General features: G+C 36.8%; 1 protein-coding gene across 4 annotated transcripts in view; it reads right to left on the bottom strand.

The window, feature by feature from the left end:
* Positions 1-641: 641 nt before the first annotated feature.
* Positions 642-20999, bottom strand: part of VCL (vinculin) — a 64099-nt gene continuing 43741 nt past the window's right edge. For 2 of the 4 annotated variants that reach the window (XM_083845177.1, XM_083845175.1), the window contains 13 exons: positions 19415-19568; positions 19124-19299; positions 17731-17921; positions 15423-15622; positions 14773-14901; positions 13569-13718; positions 12802-12910; positions 11487-11789; positions 10777-10901; positions 10267-10452; positions 4606-4809; positions 3879-3983; positions 642-3193 (listed from right to left, as the gene is read on the bottom strand). In XM_083845177.1, coding sequence (XP_083701303.1) covers positions 3047-3193; positions 3879-3983; positions 4606-4809; positions 10267-10452; positions 10777-10901; positions 11487-11789; positions 12802-12910; positions 13569-13718; positions 14773-14901; positions 15423-15622; positions 17731-17921; positions 19124-19299; positions 19415-19568 — 2179 coding nt within the window. In that variant the 3' untranslated portion in view covers positions 642-3046. Of the gene's footprint in view, positions 3194-3878; positions 3984-4605; positions 4810-6123; positions 6157-7013; positions 7221-10266; positions 10453-10776; positions 10902-11486; positions 11790-12801; positions 12911-13568; positions 13719-14772; positions 14902-15422; positions 15623-17730; positions 17922-19123; positions 19300-19414; positions 19569-20999 lie in introns of those variants that run through there. The other 2 variants (XM_083845178.1, XM_083845176.1) reach the window with 2 other exon arrangements.

Here is a 20999-nt window from a genome sequence, read left to right as displayed (position 1 = left end):
GTCATCCTCCTTCAGCTGCGGAGAGAACTTTGTTAACAGCATGAAATCTGTAATTTATCTAGTATTACTAAATCCTAGGTGCCTTCTGCCACTGTTGGACTACGTTCAGTCCCACATCACCAAGAAATGTTGGTTCTGTGAGGTTACAGTGTTAATGTGTGAATGCTGGCAGAATTTTTTTTAAAACAGAAGCTTTATATAAATGGTGGCAAGAGGTTCTGTGACAGAAACAGGGCAGTAATTCCATGCAATTGCCTTTGCATTCATGTTTGCCAAGTAAAATTCAGATTCGATGAAGTGTTAGCCCAAACCACACTTCTTCCTTTACTGACAGGGTCAGGCAAATCCCATTTCAAGTTTTCAGAACCTTGGTTGGTGATTCTAGAATAGATGACCCATCAGGCCTCTGGAACAACTCCCATTTTCTCCCATTGGTTCTTTTGATTGCTAGTTTTACTGACAGTGAAGACAGTAACAACTGCTTTTAATCCTTTTTTAAAACTGCTCTTTTCTGTTTCAGTAACTGTACATTTTCTGTTCAAAAACATTGTTTTGCTTTAGCATTTCTGCTCTTCAAGAGCTGTTTGCCCTTTTTGCTGTTACAGTATTATCACTGTTCAGTTAATACTGACAAGCTGACATTTTGTACAAATGCATTTTTATTGTTTTAACAGAACCAAAGAAAAAGGTTGAAAACATTAGACTATACAACACATTTTGGTTTATAAACAAAGTTTTATAGTGGTAAAACATTTCTAAATGACATTCACGGTCTTTTTTCAAATTTCTGCTGCATTTCAGGTCTGAAGACCAATAGTGTTCAAAAAAGCAATAACTGCATAAGGTGAATGAGTATCTCAGCTTCTACAAAACAATTTAAGAACTTACAGCAAACATTCTGGAAGAATATCAAAGGCAACTATGATTTATAACTTTCCTGCAAACATTACTCAATAAACAAAAAGTGATCTTTGGCATAAACAATTATGTATTAAAGGCATTAGTAATATTGCATTAATATCAGTCAAGCAACTAAACAGTGATACTAAAAAAAAAACAGAAGCTTGAAATAGGGTTTGGGGGGGCTGAGAGGGGTGGGAGTGTGAGGAGTATTGAAATGCAGGAAGACTATTTAGAAAATCCCTTAAAAATAACCCCTACCTATTCAGTGTTATTTACTATTAAATAGAAATTACTACATTACAATTACGTTAGAGATCTGGTATAAACCAACCAAACGCAAGACATTCAGGTTAAGGCTCTGGCACTCCTTCCTTACTCCTCCTGTTCCAGGTAATCACAGGAAGAGAATACTAAGGAAAGATCCTAAGTACCATGTGTTTCATAATACCCAGACACCAGGAGTGAGTTGAAGACATGCTTTTTCTTGCTAAGGTCAATTAGTTTGAGGCAGATGTATTATAATCACTTTAACTTCCCTTTTTAGATAACAGTGCAATGAAGGGGCAAGGGGAGGAAGTCTGAGTGTCACAGACAGGCAAAGAACAGCTGACTGTTCTCTCTCTCTTCCTTTAAGCTGTGGAAAAAAAATCAGTCTAACAAGGGCACTATATTAAAGGTCATGCAACAACTTTTCAGCAAATGAAAATTAAGAGGACATCATGAGGTCCAAGCTGATTTGGGCACAAGTTTGCAAATGCCCCTTGCAAATGTATGGAGATCCATTCTAAAACTGTAATTCCCCCCATCTGTCAAATGCCAAAAGAGACAATGGAGCAAATAAACATAACTATATATAGGAAGACATGTTAAATAATGGAAGGATAAAAACTTTTGAAGCCTATTTTATCAACAGTGTGTTTTGTTTTTTAAAATATAAAGTAACATGTTCAGTTTACTAAGACTTCAAAAACTTTTGAATTTCCAAACTCCAAATATGTTTTACTCAGATATTTTTACTGATTTTTTTTTAGCATTAGGAACCACTCTTTGCTGGAAGCCATCTCGCTACCTAAGGAGTTTCACATCCCTGCGGTGCTTGGGTTTCCAAAAGCTTACACACTACTATTGCATTGCTGAAAACATGCAGTTGGCAAAAAGTCTTTTGAATTTAATATTCTTAATCTTTTAATTTCCATCTTGAGTGGGCGCAATAACATTAGATGGAAAATAATAATAATTGCACGTGCTTGTGCACATTTGGTTTTTGAAAAGAAAGAGCTGGCGTGCGACATTTTCTGGACCTGGACAGAAGGTAAAGAAAAGAAGTAGCTACCTTAAGAGAACCATATTTTTTCAGCCCAATACATCACTAAATTGAGCAATAAGGAGAGCTGCATGAATTAAGGACTCCAGCAGTAAGGCTCAGGCTGACAACCGTGTGCTACCAACATCCACCCAGAAGCATTTCAGTACAGCACAAGTTCTGAAATGCATACCTACAGGGTGACAGGAGGGTGACAGACAGCTCCAGTTTTTACTGAAGTAGTGATGCCAAGCAAAAATCAACAGGAAAATAAAAATTTAAATAATTTCAGCAGGGGGATTTTAATCCTCATTTTAGAATAGCTTTCCCCTTCCCACCCCTTTTTTCTTTTTAAAAAATCCCAACCTTCTACCACTTCTGAATGGTTTAAGAACAATCAGCTAAAATCCTGTTGAAGAGGTGAATTTTTATATATCCTTGTTTGTCCCTAAATCACTGCCCAATAACACTGTTAGTGTCCCAGACTCCCAACACAAGCTTAAAGTGAGGTGCATGTATTATACCATCACATGGAAACTACTGGAATATGCAGTGCATATATGAAATGTGCTTCTGGGATTACAGATTTCAAGAGAATCTTCAAAAGCAAAAAAAAGATAAGAACTGTCTACTATCAGAAACGACTTTGAGGTGTTTGATATCAAATGTGTTCTAAAGATATTTGAAATGCATTCTCTTACAATTCATACCCTTAGAATGGGGCATTAGCATAAGCTAATTTTAAGCTCATGTATACAGCACCTTTTGCTGTTAATAAATCTTCCATTTCCAAAAAAAGGCGTTTTATGTTACAGAAGACAATACTTATGTGGCTAGTGTCTACTGATACCATGGAGTCTTTCTGACCCAGCGAAGAGTGAATCCAGCATCTGTTCTTATCTTAATGGATGCTGCTTCAGCTTCTCTCACAGTTTCCTTTACAGACTGCATGAGGTTCTGGGCATTATGAACCAACATCTCAGTTGCCTGTCAAAAAAAAAGAAAAAAAACTTCTAATGTACGTGGAAATACCACATTCAGAACCGTGCATGACAACTCTCCCAATACAAGCATTTTTAAGTCAGTCTGTCTCTGAAAAGTAAATAAAAACCAGTGAAGTTTATGTTCTCTCACAGCAGCACTTTCCTGTTTCTCACAGTACAGTTATTGAAAGTCTGATTAAAAGCTCAATGCTTCAGAGCTGAATAATATCTCAGAAGCCAAAAGACTGCAGGATTTCAACTGAAAACATGCATTTGGAAGTCAGCAGAACTCAAGATGTTGTAAGTAAGATACTCAAGATAATGTTGGAGAACAACTATTTTCACTGCAATCCACCAGAGGGTGCTACTACTCCTTCGGCATTAAGTCTGTTGTATTTTTAGAAGTTCTTTTGCTAGCTCACTTCTGACTATTAAATTAAAGGAGATAAATAAGTTGTTCATATAAAAATTTGAACCAGAATAACTTTTTGGCTTGGCAAGGACTGATGTCATTCTATTAAACTGTAGCTTTTGAAACAGCAACTAAGGTGTTAAGTTATCCTTACTAAACAGCTAAGGTAAGCTTACAATCTTTGAGTTCCCTGAACACATCCAGTATTACGTCATATCTTTTTACCCATAAAACTGACCAACAGTTCCACCCTACCACCAATTTTTACACCTCTTACTTGTTCTGATTCTTCATCACTGATATTAGTCCTGCCCAGCATGGTAGCTTTGACAGTGGAAAGAATTTTGAGTTGTGTGCTGATGGTTGGGATTCGCTCACAGACCTAAAGAATGAGGATAAAAAATGCTTCACATTATGAATTGAACTGATACACTTTCTTTTTTTCAGATTAATTCTTTGGTTTTGTTTTACTGTTAGAAAAAAAAATAAGCACAAAGGAGACCTTGTAACCTTCAAGACTTTCTGACAAAAATCGGTAGAACAACAGAACATCTTATTTTAGGTGCTTTGAGAATTTTGGGGATGGAACATACATTCTCCCTTCCTCCAGATATTCCTCCAGGGTTTCACCCAGACTTCAGCGTGGAAAGATGTGTATTTGGATGAGAAAAAAAAAAACTACCGAGTGTTACACTTCTGCTACTATACTTTGATATAAGAGGAATGAGTAGATGAAATACAAAGCAATGTAGACATAAGACAGACTGGTGCTCGTAGCACAGTATTTCTCATGACCTCTTAGGCACTGGCATCTTCTACACGTGTAAACAAATCCTGACTTGACAGAACATGTACTACCATGGGATCTAAAAACAGATTTGGAACTTGACAAAACTTTACAAACCAAGGGGAGATGCATGTGCTTTACTTCAACAGCTCCTGCACTCACTCATACTAAGAGAAGAACAAAGTATTCTTAAGGCATTTACATGTTAGCTCATTACCTGCAAGAGGTTTGTTCTAATGCGTTTGTCAGTGCATTGCTTGGCCACCTCTTTGGCCAGTCGAGTGACTTCATCTGAGGCCTTAGCAATATCCTTCGCACACTGAATAAGGGCACGCTTGTTTCCACTGCCTCCTCTCACCAGGCGTGACATCTCTGCCATTAGCAGCGCCATTCGTTTAGCAGCAGCAATGATGTCATTACCCTGAAGAGAACAACATCAGTGAGTGTTTGTGCCTGCAAGGAAGCTTCCCAGAAGTCACATCTGAACAGCAGTATACATTTTGGCAGCAACCCTTTCAACAAGTCAAGGATGGAAGAACCATTTGTGAACACAGAAGAGGTTTCTTCGAGGAACAGGGAAGATCTGCACTAACTATATGTTCATTACATGCTTTTCTTCCTAACACTCAGGAAAAAAGCTTGCTTCAAAACTGGAAAAAAGAAGTGGTAAAGAAAAATGTTAGTTTGTCCATGGAATAGGAGTTACTGCTTTGCTGGTGATGTTTTAAGATGAAGCATGTTTGTTTGGTTTTTAAGTGTGCTAAATAGCTTGTTAAACCAAATAGCACTAATTCTGTTAAATAGCGTAGTCATAACAGTTGAGCATAAGGTTTTCAGTGGCATCTGAAACTGAAGTGTCAAAGAATATGCTGTGCTGCTACCTTGCTACGTTGCTGAAGGATAAATGGAAGATAATCTGTAACATACAAACGTTTGTCACAGGTAATGTGGAAATGAGATGCAATGTTGTTGGTTTCGGTTGTTTTTTATTGGGGGGAGGGGAGAGTGAAGTTTTTTCTTGAAAAAAGTTCTTCCTTTTTGACAAATTCTTTCCATTGAAAATAAAGACTCTAGGAGGAGAGAAGAATTTGAAGTTGAAAAGATAAACTAGAAATATCATTAAAATTCAAATTTCTTTCATTAAATACATCAAATTCCATCACATAAGTACTTGAGAAATATTTGCAATATGTGAATTAATATGACCAAAGCAAAAACATTTCTCATACACTGTTCCAGAGAGAAACCTAATGCAAGAAAAAAGCAAACCAAGATGATCAATTGTTAATAGTATGTTAGTATATTTAGATTGACCTTCATAAGAAGTTGTTAGAAAAATGTGAAATATTTAGTGTCATGAAGCATTCCTATTGTGTGGATGAAATATTAGCATGGTGAGTTTATTTATTAGCACACTCGTTCTTCAGTATAATTCCACAATTAATGACCAATGAAGTCCAGAGCAAGAAGTACACAGTGAGAACCCAACTGACCGAATGTGTTCTGTCCCTTTGCACATACTTCCATGACGCACTACTGGCCATGAAGATATCCCAAACATGTAATTAAATGTTGCACAGATACAGGCGACACAAAAAGCTGAACTATTCATTACCATGACCTAATATCTAAACTGTTTGCTAGTATAACCAGTTAGGATGCAAGTGACATAACACAAAGCCTTTCCATGTTTTCACGCAGGATGATCAAGAAATTAGGACCAGTGTCATTTACGAAGCCCTCAAACAAGTTATCCAAGCATCAGAATCTGAAAACGACAAGAACATTTTAAAGCCCTTTTTATTAAAAATAGTTTAGTATATCTCTACATACATACATATATGTATAAATACACACACATCCCTAACCTTTTTTTTGTTATATGACACCAACCTTACTTTTTGCAGCATGCTATAAAAAGTGACAAGTCTTGCAAACATTTGTGCTTAGACAGAAGAGACAGGCTACTTGTGAACATCTGAACCCCATGTTAGATTTCCACTGTTTTTATACAAACACTATCTCAATTCAGCAGATAACAGCATACAGTGCAGCTTCTCCATAAAAGAATTCTCCCAAAACCAGCATTTGCAATACAGCCAAGTGCAAGCCAGCAGACAGTCAGTCAGTCCTCTTCAATAAACACTGCCATACAAAGCCATTCCTTGTTCCAAGGTATTTTAATTGATGGCATCAATGGAGGCAAAGCATAATAGACATGTTAAATGACTTCTTGAATACTGTATACTCTGTTGTATCTGGAAGTCATTAAGAAACCATTAACCATGGCTTCCCAGGTAGCACAAATTAATGAAAAAAGAAAAGGGGGGAGGGAAGACAACCGCTATTTACAAATTGAAAACTGCCATAACAAAGAGAACAGGCAGATGCAGAGAGAGGAAGCCTTTGAATATTAATAAGTGACCCAAATCAAGCTTCAGTCTGGCACTGACAGACAGATCTAGCAAACTTGTGAAGCCACTCTCAGTCCTTAAGATGAAGTGCAGGCACGCTTATTCATTCAGAATGATGGGACCCAGCAGGGATCAAGAGTGATGCAAATGTGTCAGCGTTCCAAATGGCTGGATGCACACAGATCAGTCCCCGGGGGAGACTCAGGAGTACCTTACTAGACCACTTGGTTGCTTCCCGATGTAGAGACTGAGCAGCAGCCAGAATGGGCTGGTTAACAGGCTGATTGGTTGGCATTAACAGCAGCTCAGGCTCGTAATCATCTTCAATGTCAGAGGGGAGAGTGAATTCAACATCTGCATCATCCTCCTCATCTATATCTACACCAGCCTCAGCCGCTTCATTAACCACAGTCACAGGCTTTGCAGGTGGCAGCAAGGGTGGAGAAACAGGGGACAGTTAGTACAAGAAGCAGAATTTGGTAGAAGAGCATGAACTGAGCTGTTTTAGTGACCAAAACATCCTCTTAGTCTCTCGAGATCTGACAGGACAGCTCTAGGATCAGGTAAGAGGGAGGAGGGGAAGGAATACAAGATTAGCAGAAAGAAAGAAACATTTCACCTGTGAACCAAAGTTACCAAAGAAATCAAGAAGTTACAAGTCAAAGATGCAGCTACATTTTTCAACTCAGCATACAGCTTCTACACGCAGAGGCTGATTTTCAGAACAACATTTTTCTGGCAAGACAATGGAGAAATGAATGGATTTTCTGTTTTAATGAAAGCCATTTTCACTGGCTTGAAGCAGGCACAGCAGCTGATGACTGTGGTATTTGTGCAGACACAAAGCATGTATGAAAGCCTTTTCACATATATGTAAGAAGAGATAGCAGCAGGACCACAGAAAAACCACTGATACTGTTTCTGTCAAGAAAAAAAGGGGGGGGGGGGGGAGACATTGTAGAAATGGGTATTGAAGTACTGCAGGTAATGTGAAAAAGAACAAAACCAGGTTATGAAAAAAGGAGGTGATTCTGAATGTTATGAATGACATGAATATTACAGTTCTTTAAAAAGACTGAAACAGAATTAGTAAAGTAAGAGGATTATGAAACATATTATACTGTTTTGCCACAATATGTTGTATCCGTTACCTTTTAAAAAAAGATTCAAGCAAATAAAAGGAGTTCACAAGGATGAGGCAAAAGTCATGTAACAGTACAGTCATTTATAATATAACAGCATTTCAATAAAAAAGATATCACGCAAATTTACTAACTGCATTTCTTTGATGAATGCTACATGTCAAACAACCCTTAACAAAAACTATGCATTTGCAACTGAATTTTGCTTAAGATCTGATCTTTTAAAGAAAAACATCTACATTAGTGAAAACATGCAGAAGTTTTTGGAAGAACAAGTTCTAGCATTTACATATTGACAAATCAACCCATCTTTGAAGACTTAAATCTAAGTATTAATTCAGTGAGAAGTTTCCAGTGTCCCTCATTTTGATGCTAGTTTTGACACAGGAGCCTAACTAAACAAATAAAACTTCATCTCTCCTTTATTCAGATGAGGGGGAAAGGCAAGGAAATCTAAAGCAACAGGTGTTTGTCTTGTGCTCTGTGAGAAAACGAATACACGGAAACCCAAAATCTACCCAGTGAAAAGGAGTTTTTGTTAAAGAAAAAAAGCAATGAACTTTAAATCTTACAGGAATGGAGAATGTTATCAAATGCTTTTAAAGATTCGTTACTTGCCCTCCTATAAGCGTAATACATAGTAAAATATCAGTGGGCTAATATAAACGGCCAAAAAAGCAGAAGGCAGTTTACACAGCCTGTTGCCATTTAGTATAAGCATGACCTTGTGTTTCTGTCTTTCCAGATCTAACCCATATTCCTCAGTAACAGCATCCATCAATTCCTCTTCCACCCAATAAGGGAGTGGCTTCAACTACAAAAATTGTTTTTAAATTCTATTGTTCTGCCCTTTATGACTGTCTGCAAAAATATTTTAAAACTTGAACTGCGTGTACAAAATTGTTCTTGACAAATGGTGTCCTGACCACCACCTTCTTCCCCAAAATATATTGTCAAAGCAACTGTACCTTTATTGGTAAAATGGAACTGCTAACAAGAATTTAAAGCACAAATGCTACACTAACTTACTGGTTTGTCGGTCTCAACTTATTAGTGTTTCATAAACAAAAAACACTAAGCATGGAGCTCCTTCATAATTAGGAGGAAGTTTTAAGGTCTGCTGCCTTGTTTTGATACATAAATATTTTAATAGATACATTACTTTAATTATACTCTAGTGTGTCTATACATGTAATTTAGTACATGTATAGTAAACTTTTTTTTTTAAACCTACTGTGTATTGTTAGGTTACTCATTTGGGGATTCAAACACTTCAAAACACTTAGGAAGCTGAAATTAAGATTTTCAGCATCAAGATTACCTTCTGAGAAGATATGTTCCAGTCTTATACATTAAATAAAATAAAAACGCATGCAGTATATCCAGGAGTATGTGGAAAATAAAAGCATTTCATTTTAAGGAAGGAACACAAACAGATTTGCAGTATTTCTTTTGTATTTCATTTGTACTTCCAAAACAGATGTTCCTTATGCACATCAAGTTGTTGAAGCTGATTCAGTAAGCTATTGAAGTTTATCTTCTCGTTACCATGTATTGGGGTGGAAGAAAAAAGTGAAGATCTTAAAAGCCAAATTCTGGCCTTCAATTAATATCTGCAGAAGGCTGAAACTCAGTTCTTAACCAGTTGCTACCAGAGAAAAAGTATAGCTTTAAATTTTAAAAAGGTGAAAAAAGAAGCAAAGAAGTTGCATTTGTATTTATAGGACTAATACAGACTTCAGACTGGTTTGTCATGGCACTGAAATAGTAAAAAAAAAAAAAAAAAAAACCACGAAGGATTTTGGCCTTGATAGAGAGCGACTCTACAAAAAAGGAAGCAGATCAGGTTACCTATATACAGTCACATTTCTGATCAGAACAGCACCAGATAAATTGCAAAGTAACTTGCAGCTCCTTCCAGAACAAAAACCAGCTCATGATTCTCGCAGCCAGTGTCTGCAACATTCATGCAGACTTTCCGAAGTCAGTTAAATAAAGCAATCAATTTGCTAACCTAGAAAGGCACAAGTAATAGTGCCTCTCTAGGCAATACTAGCATCAAGAATCACAAAGAGCTTAGCACATTTGTGTTCATAGAAGTACCATGATAAAGCATTCTAGCACTTCTGAGTACTAGAACAGTTGTACCTAGCTCACTCTGAAGATGAAAGGGTTTCCGATTCCTCTTACTGCAGCGTTTTTACCATTTGGTCTATATAAGACTATTCTCTGCATTGAGGCATCTGATATTGGACCAAACTAACACACTGATCCTAAAGAAATATTCTTATTAGCACGGGACACATATGTAACAACTTTTACCTTGCTAGACCATTTTCGTGCTTCATCATGCAACTGCCTAGCAGCCATCATCATGGGCTGATTAATAGCTTCTCCTGCTTTCTGCTCTGGGAACTCTTCATCCTTTTCTTCAGGTGGTGGTGGTCTGGGTGGGGGAACCTCACCTTCTGGAAGTGGTGGTTTTGGAGGAGCAAGTTCATCAGTCAGCTAAGAAAGGTAAAAACCCTATTCAGTGCAATGAAATAGTACAAAGATGGAGTATCACAACAGTATCATGGCAAGACATGATCGCATGAGCTCATGCCTTCTTCCAGCTTTTCAAGTGCTCCCTGTTTAAGGAAATACCATGTTTTATTCTCTTCTTTTGAAAGCTGGATTATTATTTAAGACTTCAGACTACTTGTATACATGGCTGGCTAGACAATGCATTTTATGTCTAAGGAATAAAAATTTAGTCAAAAAATTTCAGTGTGCAGTCCACACTTCATCAGTGACAACTGAGTATTGTATTACAAAATATACTGCACTTACATGAAGCTGCTCAAGGTCAGGAGGAGGAGGGGGAAAATCTGGTTCCTGAGGCTGAAAAGCTTCTCTGACTTTGGCCACAGCTCCCAGAATTCTGTATCCAGAATCCAAGAAACTCTTCTGCAAACCTGAACAAAAATCCCATTCCCAGATTAATAGCATTCTGTAATATTTAGAATTGCAATACTATCAAAAAACACAAAAAATAGGTACACAGAGTGCACATATTTCTATAAAATAATTTTTAAAAACTACCACAATGTTTATACTTGATTTCCATGTTTGAAATATTAGTATCATACACAACGTGCATAAAATAATATCTAGGCTGAATAATGGTCACTATCAATAGCCAAAGTAATTCCCAAAATAACTTTTAGAACAAAAGACGTTATGTACTACTTGCCTTATAGAGGTACTACTACTGATAAAAGTAACAAATACTTGTTTCTGATAAAGATTATGACATCATGCAATGAACTAGAATGGTGAATCCTTTTCCGTGAACATGCGCCAGAGGTTTTTGATTGCATTTCCAAAGAGCAGGACCCAGCAGTTAATGGTGTGACCTTGATCTTACCATTATGGGATTTAAGCATACACAAAATTTCCATAAATGGGGATACATAGCTGTACAAGAGAAAATGAGTGCTACTTCACACGGCATTCCACCAATGAAAGATACATTTCAAATCAGCTGACTGAATCCTTACCAGGATCAGAGATGTTTCCTGCCACAGCTTTAGCATCCATTACCATCGGTGATATAGTTTTGCTTAGTTCATCAGAGGCTGCTTTAACAGCCTCCCGGAATTTAGGGTCTTCTGAATTTTCAACCTCCCGTTTTGCCACCAATAGGATGCGGTTTGCTCGTCTAGCAATGCTGGTGGCGCCAGCTACCAGCATCTGTGGTTGGATATTGGCCATTGCAACTTTACACTTATCAAGATCTTTCTTAATAGCCTCTTCTGATGCATCCAACAGAGACTTGGTATCAATGGCTTCATCCACCAACCCTAGGATAAAAGTTGAACACATTAATATTCTAATTTCAACTCTGGAAATGGCTATTACATATTCCTGAGACTGTTTCCAACCAGAAAAGCAACTATTTCCAAACTTGAGGAGTAGGGAGGAGTGAAAGAAGGCATGAAAATCAGACCAAATGTATTACTGACATTTTACTTCTGTGTGGTACCTCTATCACAGTAACTATTGTCAGGCTTGCTCCCAATAACAACATCCCAAATTCTTACTCATCTAATGTGGAATGTTGCTTGAATGAAAAATTGACTTACTTACACAGTATATACAGCACAATTTCATTCCTTGCAAATTTCTTTATCTATATTCAGCAATTTTGTACCCCTCCCATTCATGCAAAATGAAAGATTCCTCTTGGTTGTGCTTTAAATTAAGGGTGATGTATAGTGATAAAGCAGTAAGATTTAAAATTCCTACAAGTTAATTACGGAGATGGTGAGGGACTCAGCATACAGCCAGGAGAAAGTATTTTGTTAGCAGTCCAATACGGACTGAAACATTTCTTCAGGACTGAAACATTAAAGTGTTTCAGAGAGAGTCAGTAGATCCGTAGTTTTGTTTTATGCGCTCCTTTCATGAAGCTCTTACATCATTTTGAACGTTTTCTTTCCCCCGTTTAATTATCTGTCCTCATTCAACATGCCAAGATTATGTAAAAATAAAAGCCTCAAGCTGCTACAGTGATATATTACTAACACAACAAGTACAAAACTAAAGGTATATTGCTATTCCCATGAAAAAATCGAAGCCCAGTTTGCTTCCCCCACCAGTCAAAACCAACTCCTATGAAGCAAGTTATTTTATTTATGCTAACATAAACACATTTCTGGAGTCACAGAGCACACTCCCACTTCTCTTAAACAATATTTTTTTATTCAGTTATTACTTCTGTACATGTCTCTTCAATCCAAATAGAATGGATAAAAAAATCCATACTGGGTAAGTAAGCACAAATATAACCTTCAACAAAAAATCTTACTTTACCTGTCATTTTTTCTACATTATCAATCCATTGGTTTTTCATTGTCTCAAAATGTTCATAAGCAGCTTGATTTCCAGGATTTCTCAATAGAATTCGAGCAGCTGATACTACCTACCAATGGAAAATGTTTTTAATTAAGTAACAATAATTTTTAATTATTACATTTTTAATTATTAAATAACAATATATAAATACATTGTACGTATTCCTGAAAATGCATTTGTTTCTCCATGATAAATGTGAAGCTCCTCACTTTTAATACTCCATTAATTCTAGTTCAATTTCTGTTCAATTTCTAGTTCTGTTTCAAGATTTACAATGCTTCTAGTATTTGTTGGTACAAATATTTATTCTCTCTAACTTCATTTACTTGCTTTTGCATCAACGAGTGTTTTATCATTTACTAATGATAAAAAAAGCACTAATGTACAATACTTTTGACAGTCTCACTAGTTCTAGATAGAAGTTTAATTTGGAAAAAAATCATTAAAGAAGCATTTTCTCTACTCTATTAAGCCTCCAAGTAACCGTTTCAAGGATAAGTTACTGGTGCTTCTGTCCAAAAGCTGAAGAGTAAGACACATCATTTAATTACCTTGTCCTACCCGTTAGGATATACATGAATATTTGCCATTTCTCTTCTCACAATGTCAGTGCTATGTTCCTTGCTGCTATTAACATCTTACTCCGATAAGCAGAAACAAATGGAAAATTCCACAGAAGTCCCTCCCAACCCTCATAACAGCATTTTGAGACTAAGAAAGCAAACCTGTGGGGTAAGTTCCCTTGCTGATTTCACTGTTGCCTGAATGCCTTCCACAGTGGTTTTATTAGCAGTTCCAACTGCAGCTGCTTTTTCTGCCGTTGCTCCCAGTCTAGCAGCATGGTTTTCGAAGTTTGCTGCTCTTTCATCAAACACCTACTTGTCAGAAGAGAAAAATATATTTAAAAAGCCTTACTTCACAAACAGAACAAAAAATTCCTTCAGGTGTCACATACCAGAGACACCTTCATAACATCTGAACTTAACACGTCTCCTGACATGATGCAACAAGACACAAAGGGTCTGAAACAGTTTCATTTTTTCCTTTTTACATTAGTGGACTTTCTTCTCTACTAACTCATTTGGTCTACAATAGATACTATCACACTTCATAGCTTTGAGATATAAAGTACATTAATTCCCAACCACTGTTCTAACAACTGAGTTGAAACCGTTCTAGCTTACAGAGATAAATCCTCAAAACCAGAATCCAGAAGTGACTGCATTTGGAATAAAAATATGGGGTTTACTCTAAAAATTGAAGCTTCACATTGGAAAAAGAATATATGCATTCTTCCACCATTCTTATTTACACAAGGACAGAATACATAGATAAAATCTATCCTGTTGTAAAGTTAAATTTCCCAAGGCCTTGGTAATTATTTTGATCATGTTCAAATCAACCAGCCATACAGAGCTTGCAAGCAGAGAGTTTTAGATACTTCAAGGCCAGAAGCACTGAATTATGGGAAGCATTATACAGCAAGAGAACAGGTTAAGTATGCTGATTAATCTTGACATGAATTAGACAACTTTAATCATCTTATACAATGTCAAGATATGCAATCCACTAACTGCTGTCAGTGATTTGGCACTAGAATTATCAGCATGCTGAAGATAACATGGTATGAACATCACAGGGAACAGTCTTCAGCATTTACTGAAGTCAGGGATGATACAGTTTCCAGGGATATATAGCACAATCCTTAGTCCCCAAGAGACCAGAAAGATTTTCATGGCAATCATCTTGCAGTCAGAATTAATAAGCATGTATTACAAGCTTGTGAAAAAAATACTGATTCATTGTTCAGAATACTTATTCAAAATACCAGTTCATTTTTCAAAATAGTGATTCTTGTAACAATAACTAAATAATAACTAAACAGTAACTGAAGCTTCACATGGGGAAAAAACACTTTCATATACTTGCCTCTTCTCTATTGGGAGTATCAGAAGGCGCAGTAGCTGCTACTGCTAACAACTTAATAGGAGTTGTAGTGTCACTAAAAACATCAGAAACCTCCTGGGTCATTGCTTCTTGCATCCGTGCCTTAAGATCCTTCAAAAAAAAACAAACTATTAACACATGATACAGAACCGTTAAGTTCACAGGGATTTAAATCCCAGAAAACCTCTTATTGACAAAGAATAAAGAAAAAAAGCCTGTTATGTTGGAAGCTATAAAGATAAAACAATCTCATAAGCATGTTTAGTAAATCACTTTTTCATCATTTGAAATGCAAGAAGCTTACACGCCACTCATTGTAGCAGGATCAGAAGCTATGAATGGCATCATGAGACCTTGACACTCACATTTGCAATGCTAACATGCTATCTTCATTGAAGGTAAGACTTCTCTTTATTTTTACTTCTAAATTACTCATTTAGAATTAATCCCTGAAGCACGGTATCAAGATGTATTGTAGAAAGCTTGCTTTACGTGTCCCAGATAAACCACCACTTGTTTGGCTGCATTTTTTTTTGTTCCTCTGTTTATTGGTGCCTCCAACATAGAAGCCCATTATCAAGGCAGTGCAAACCCTTCCATGTATTATCATGTGTCCAAGAAAAGATTTTTACCTTCAGCGAGTCCTGAAGCTGAGCAGCAATTGCCCTAGCCTGAGGAGACTCTCCCTCCCCTCTTGCTGCAAGGTCAGCAAGTTGAGCAGCCAGCTGGTCTACACGGTCACATTTGGCAAGCAGGTCTTGACGATAAGGTCCCATCATGACATTGGCTAAACGACGACCTTCTGCGACCAGACCCCGAATTGCTGCCTGGCCTACAGTGGAAGAAGTCATGTTACATTAACATACAGGACAACCAAAACTTGAAAGTGTAATTCAAACATCCCATGAACTAAATGACATTCCAGAATATCTGGGTTTTTAAGAACACATTTCTGGGTGGTGAGAAGGATCTTCTGCAGTTTCTCAGCAATGGCACTTCAAACCCAAACAGGAATTCACCCCTCACCAATTTCTTTTGCCTATTACAGCACTTCAGGCCTAGAGATGCATCCTTTTTTAGCTAGGGCGGCCTCAAGTTAACCATTATAGCTGTCAGATATCCCTACATAACTAATCTCTTGACTGTAATAGAAATTGCTTGCAAACTCCAAGTACTGCAATTCTTCTCCATGTCACTTCAAGTCATAACAAGCTGAGCATGAAGAGGGGAAAAATCCATGTACAAAACATAAATTTTAGTACAGAATACCCTCTACAGGGGTTCCAGAAATCATGGGTAAACGCATGTTCAGTGTCCAGGACTGGAAAAAAATAATAAAAACCTAAAAAGCCTTCACAGCATGTTGAAGTTCTTTCTGTTAAAAAAGTCATTTTTAATATGGGCAATGTCCTTAACTCACTCACAGAAGCTTCCTGTTCTTTTAACAACGTGTTCCTCTGTTCTTTCAAGTAATACAATAGTAGTCTTTTTAAAGGAAGTCATCATATATTAAGTCCTTTAAAGACCTACTGAACAGTCAGTTTAAGCCAATGCTACCATACAAGTAATCCAAGTGCTGTCTACATCAAACAGAGCACATACCTGATTGACATTCTGAATATAACCTTTCCTACCTATAAGCACCCTACCAAGGCTCAATCCGAGGAAAGGGATTTAAATCCCTTGAAAAGAAAAAAATGTCATCATATACAACTAGAATTTTTCTTCATTAACCTACAAACATTACAGTTTTGGGACGTTACATCCTTTCACACATTTTTATCATTACATATTACTATTACAATTGATTAAACTCTGTATTCTGTAGTACACATCCAGCACTGAGAAACTTTGGTTCCTTCAGAAAACTTCCAGTATGTACACGCAAGCTTCATGAATAACTAGGTACTTACAGATTTTGGGGGGGTAGGGGAGCAGGTTTAAGTTCCCTTTGTTTATTTTGCATTAAAAATAATAAAAATTAAGCTTATTTTCTGTGCTTCCTCAAGACAACCACCTCAGATTTCACCATGTTATAGATCAACTAAAATTATGAAGGCATACTTTCATTTGGTATACTTTCTGCTCATCATAAAGAGTCAAACACATGGAACTCCACTATTTTGTTAAAATATTGCATGTAAAATTGATTTCACACGTGTCCAAGCTATCAACATCAATAAATTTTTCATTCACATATCTGTCATTCGCTATTCACACAACAGAAATCATCTTGACAGACATAAGGAAAGGTATGTGAAAGTCTTTAAATGTGAAAGTCTTGCAGATACACTGCATTTTATAAGGCATTTCCACCCATATCAGATGCTACAGAACTGTTGAATACAGTTTAGAAACTTCATCCTCCTACTTGAGATAGCATTAGAAGAAAACAAGAAAAAAATTCAGAGATGTTTTACAATAAGCTCTCGGTAACACAATTCCTGAGCCATAATTTATGCTTGCTGATAGCATGCTTGGATTCTCAGATCACTTTTCTATTTGATTAAGTAGCAGTCTCCTCAGATAACCCAGAAATCATACAAGAAGTGATATTTTTAGATGAGGTTTATGAAGGACTCAATTACTCAATTTGCTGGAGTATATAGAGATTCAGATATGAGATGCTATATTTGCATGACATTAAAAGAGCAAGGAGCATTCTAAAGTTTGTCTGTTCTACAGTACACATTCTCCCATTCGTTGCCAAAATTGTTCTTTCCAGAACCAAGAGAATCACAGGCCAGCCTCATTCAATAATATTGCAGCCAGGACTTGGCTATAAACCACCAGCCAGGAACTGCACATCTCATCATCAATGAAGAAATTCCACACATCCTCAGCATCTCAGTAGCAGTACGTTCAGTCATAAAAATTACTAAGTTAAACTGTAAAATTGTGACTGGGGGGGTGGGGTAAGAAGTATGCAGAAACACTTACCTACTCCCCGATCATCAACTGTAGGATTGTCTATCCACCTTTGAGCTTGCTCAATCTTGCCCTCCAAATGGACAGCTGCTTTAACTGGCCTAGTATTTGCTACAGCTCTGTTTGTTTTGGACTGTAAATTCTGAAGTGATGTAGCTATTTGCTTCGCCAATGCACGGGCCTCAGGAGAGTCACCTTTCCCACTGAGGATTTAAAAAATAGAAAAACAAAGTTATAGTAATATGCAGATCTTTTACAGCTACTCTCGAATTCTGTAGGAAAAAGAAGACAAGAGAGGTACTTCATCTTTTAAATAAAGTAAGATTTCAGACTTGAATCTCAGAACAAATAATGCAGATCTGTCATCCATAAATCCCCACCTCATTTCGCTGCTTTGGCACCTAGATATTACTTATGTTCAACACAGCACTGAGGCAGGGGAAGGTATGGCATTGTCACTCATCAGTTTGATTTCCCATACCTATGGCCATCTTATGAACACCTGCAATAACATCAGATTGCAAGTACAAAAGTAAGTAGCAACAGACCCAAGGCTATTCATAAACCAGAAAACAGTACGTTAGGACTGCCAATGAAGCGTCAAGAAAAGCTTGAAGTGTCAAACTTCAAAGAAAAAATATTTATCTACATATTGCAACTGGCCATAGATTAAAGATCAGAATTTTTACAGTAATAGTTTCTCACTTGCATTCTCAAGCATCTCCTTTGCAAAACTGATATAGAAATATAATTTCCAGCTGAGCACTGAACACAAGGTAACAGGATTTTCTCCAAGTCATAATATTTATCTTTATTATAGAGTTTACAGTTAGAGATTAAAATACTTGACTCAGTATTCAAGTGCTAGGTATTGCACTCTGCCATGTAGTAAACTGCTGAGCGAAAAACGGTGATATTTGTCTGTATAAACAAACTTAAATTTCACATTATTTCATTCCTTTGAAGTGCTTGAGTATTGCAAAGGCTTCAGTTTGCCTGTCAAGTGTTCCGTAGGCAGCAAAAAAAAAATTATAAAAAAAACATGTTATAGATACACAATTGTAGTCACTCTCATTTTCTTTTGGAGGAAGATCACATAAGTCAGGCTTTAGGATATAAATCATTAAGGTGAAGCATTAAAAAGAATACTATATCTTATAGATGAAATTTTTTAAAGGATGTTAAAAAAAGTTAACTTTTCTTTCTCCAAGAACTGAACAATTCTTTGTATTCTATTTTTATTATATGCAGGATGAAAGCTAGAAATTATAACATGTCCATTTCCAGTTCTTGGAGGAAAATATATCCCCAAATGAATCATCTATATTCAGATTAATAATTTCATCAGTTCGAACTGCAAATGAAACATTCAGATAAATTTATGGTGATACAAAAAAATACATACTGTCGTCGCAGATCAGACAGCTTAGCTGTCAAAGCAGAGATCTCCCCCAAGGAACGAAGGATATCATCTCTTTCTTTAGGCTCCTCACATAGTTCTGCAACTTTCCTTGCTTCAGCCATAATTCCCCGAATATGTTCTTCTCCTTCACTGCCCCCATTAGGATCTGCAAGCCAATTCTTAATAGAAAGAAGTTGCGTATAAGTGAAAATAAAACAGAATCAAAAGATACAAGAAGAATCAATACTGTAATATAACAATTTTCTGAAGCAATTATTAAATTATTGGTGGTACCTGAGCAGCATCAATCTTCTTAGCAATAGCCTGCTTAGAGTTTGTCATGGCCTCCAATTTCCGGGCTGCATTCTCCACTTTTGCAATGAGCATATCCAGGCCTTGCGACACCTGCTGCGCTTTCTGCATAGCCATTGGCGTAGCACCCTGTCCTCTGCCCAAGAGGAAAAGAACATCACAAATTCAGCTCAGGATTGAACAAAGCCCTTCTCTAATGAAAAGACAACAAAAACAGTTTATGAGCATTCCCAGCAATTATTGCAAGAGTTACAGTATTAAATAAGAGTATATTTTTCCTTGGAAAGCAAAAATAACTGAGGAGTCTTTAACTGTTTTTAACTGTTCTTGTTATGTTCTAAGAGTATATTTAGAGCATATTTCTCCCTTCCTAAAAATTTACATTTAGCAACCTCAGAAGAACTTTTCTTCTATCACAAAGTAAGGCTAATCGAGGACACAGTTCATTTTAACTACCCAGGACAAGACCTATTATCTACTCATTCACAGATTGCTGCAACAGTCAGTTGGGCCTTATGGGAGGGTATACCTCACATTATGAAGCGAAGCCAATAAGTGAAAAGAAGATGTTTTAGTTGCCTCAATTATGTTGACAGAGTAGATAAAGGTTATGGGCTATTGGTAAGATTTCTTAAAATGGAGAAAAGTCTCTGAACTATACAAATTAACAGGACTGTAGAAAACACTTTGCAGCACTACCACAGTTTTTTCTGAAATGCTAAGAAGTTTAAAGTTGGATAGAAAAATTACTTCAATATGGTAGTTTAAAAAAAAAATCTCATGCTTCATTCCAGAACACCTGACTACTGGAAAACTTTAAGCGTGTTGACCTTCCCAACTTCATGCTCCTCTCCAACATGTGCAAAAACTGGTACAAAGCCCTTACATTCTCCAGGTCATGCAGCTGGGAATCCATGTGAAGCCAAACCAAAACCAGCTGCTCATCCACTACCACTGTTATAGCTAATATACATAATTTATATCATTTTAATGACAGCATAACTAGTACTTGTGAATTTTGGCCTTTTTAGCCTTTGTATATCAAACTAACAACTCTTCATATGGAAATAAGTTATATAGAAATATTTCAAGCCTGTGTACATACCATTGCGACACTTGAGAGCCTGGCAGTCTATGGATTTCAAGTAATGGCAGGAAATACGTTCTTAGCTAACTCATAACAGTTATTCAGAATAATTTGCATTTGCCCTCTCCCTGCATTTTACTAGGTCTAAGTCAGAAGAGTCACTTGTTTTACCTAAAGGCTGTTTCTTTTCTTAAAGAATGAAAAACTCAACCCCTATTGCTTTTTCTGACAATTTGAAAGATGCATTAAGTACTAGGAGAAGATATTATACCATGAAACCATTATGTCTAGCTAATGGATCCCTATGAATGACTTTCTGGAGTTTCTGCATGGGTTCTGTTTTGCTTTTCTTTTTTGGGGGGCGGAGGGGCAGTGAGCATCACAACAAAAATAAACTGACATTATAACACTCTGACTTAAGTATTTACTACACTGATGAGCTGCTGAAAAATGTACTGCATGAACAGTCCTCCTCTCCAA

This window comes from Anser anser (assembly GCF_964211835.1).
Source record: "Anser anser genome assembly, chromosome: 7".
NCBI lineage: Eukaryota > Metazoa > Chordata > Aves > Anseriformes > Anatidae > Anser > Anser anser.
Note: the sequence above shows the minus strand (reverse complement) of the source record. Positions and strands in the feature narration are given on the sequence as shown.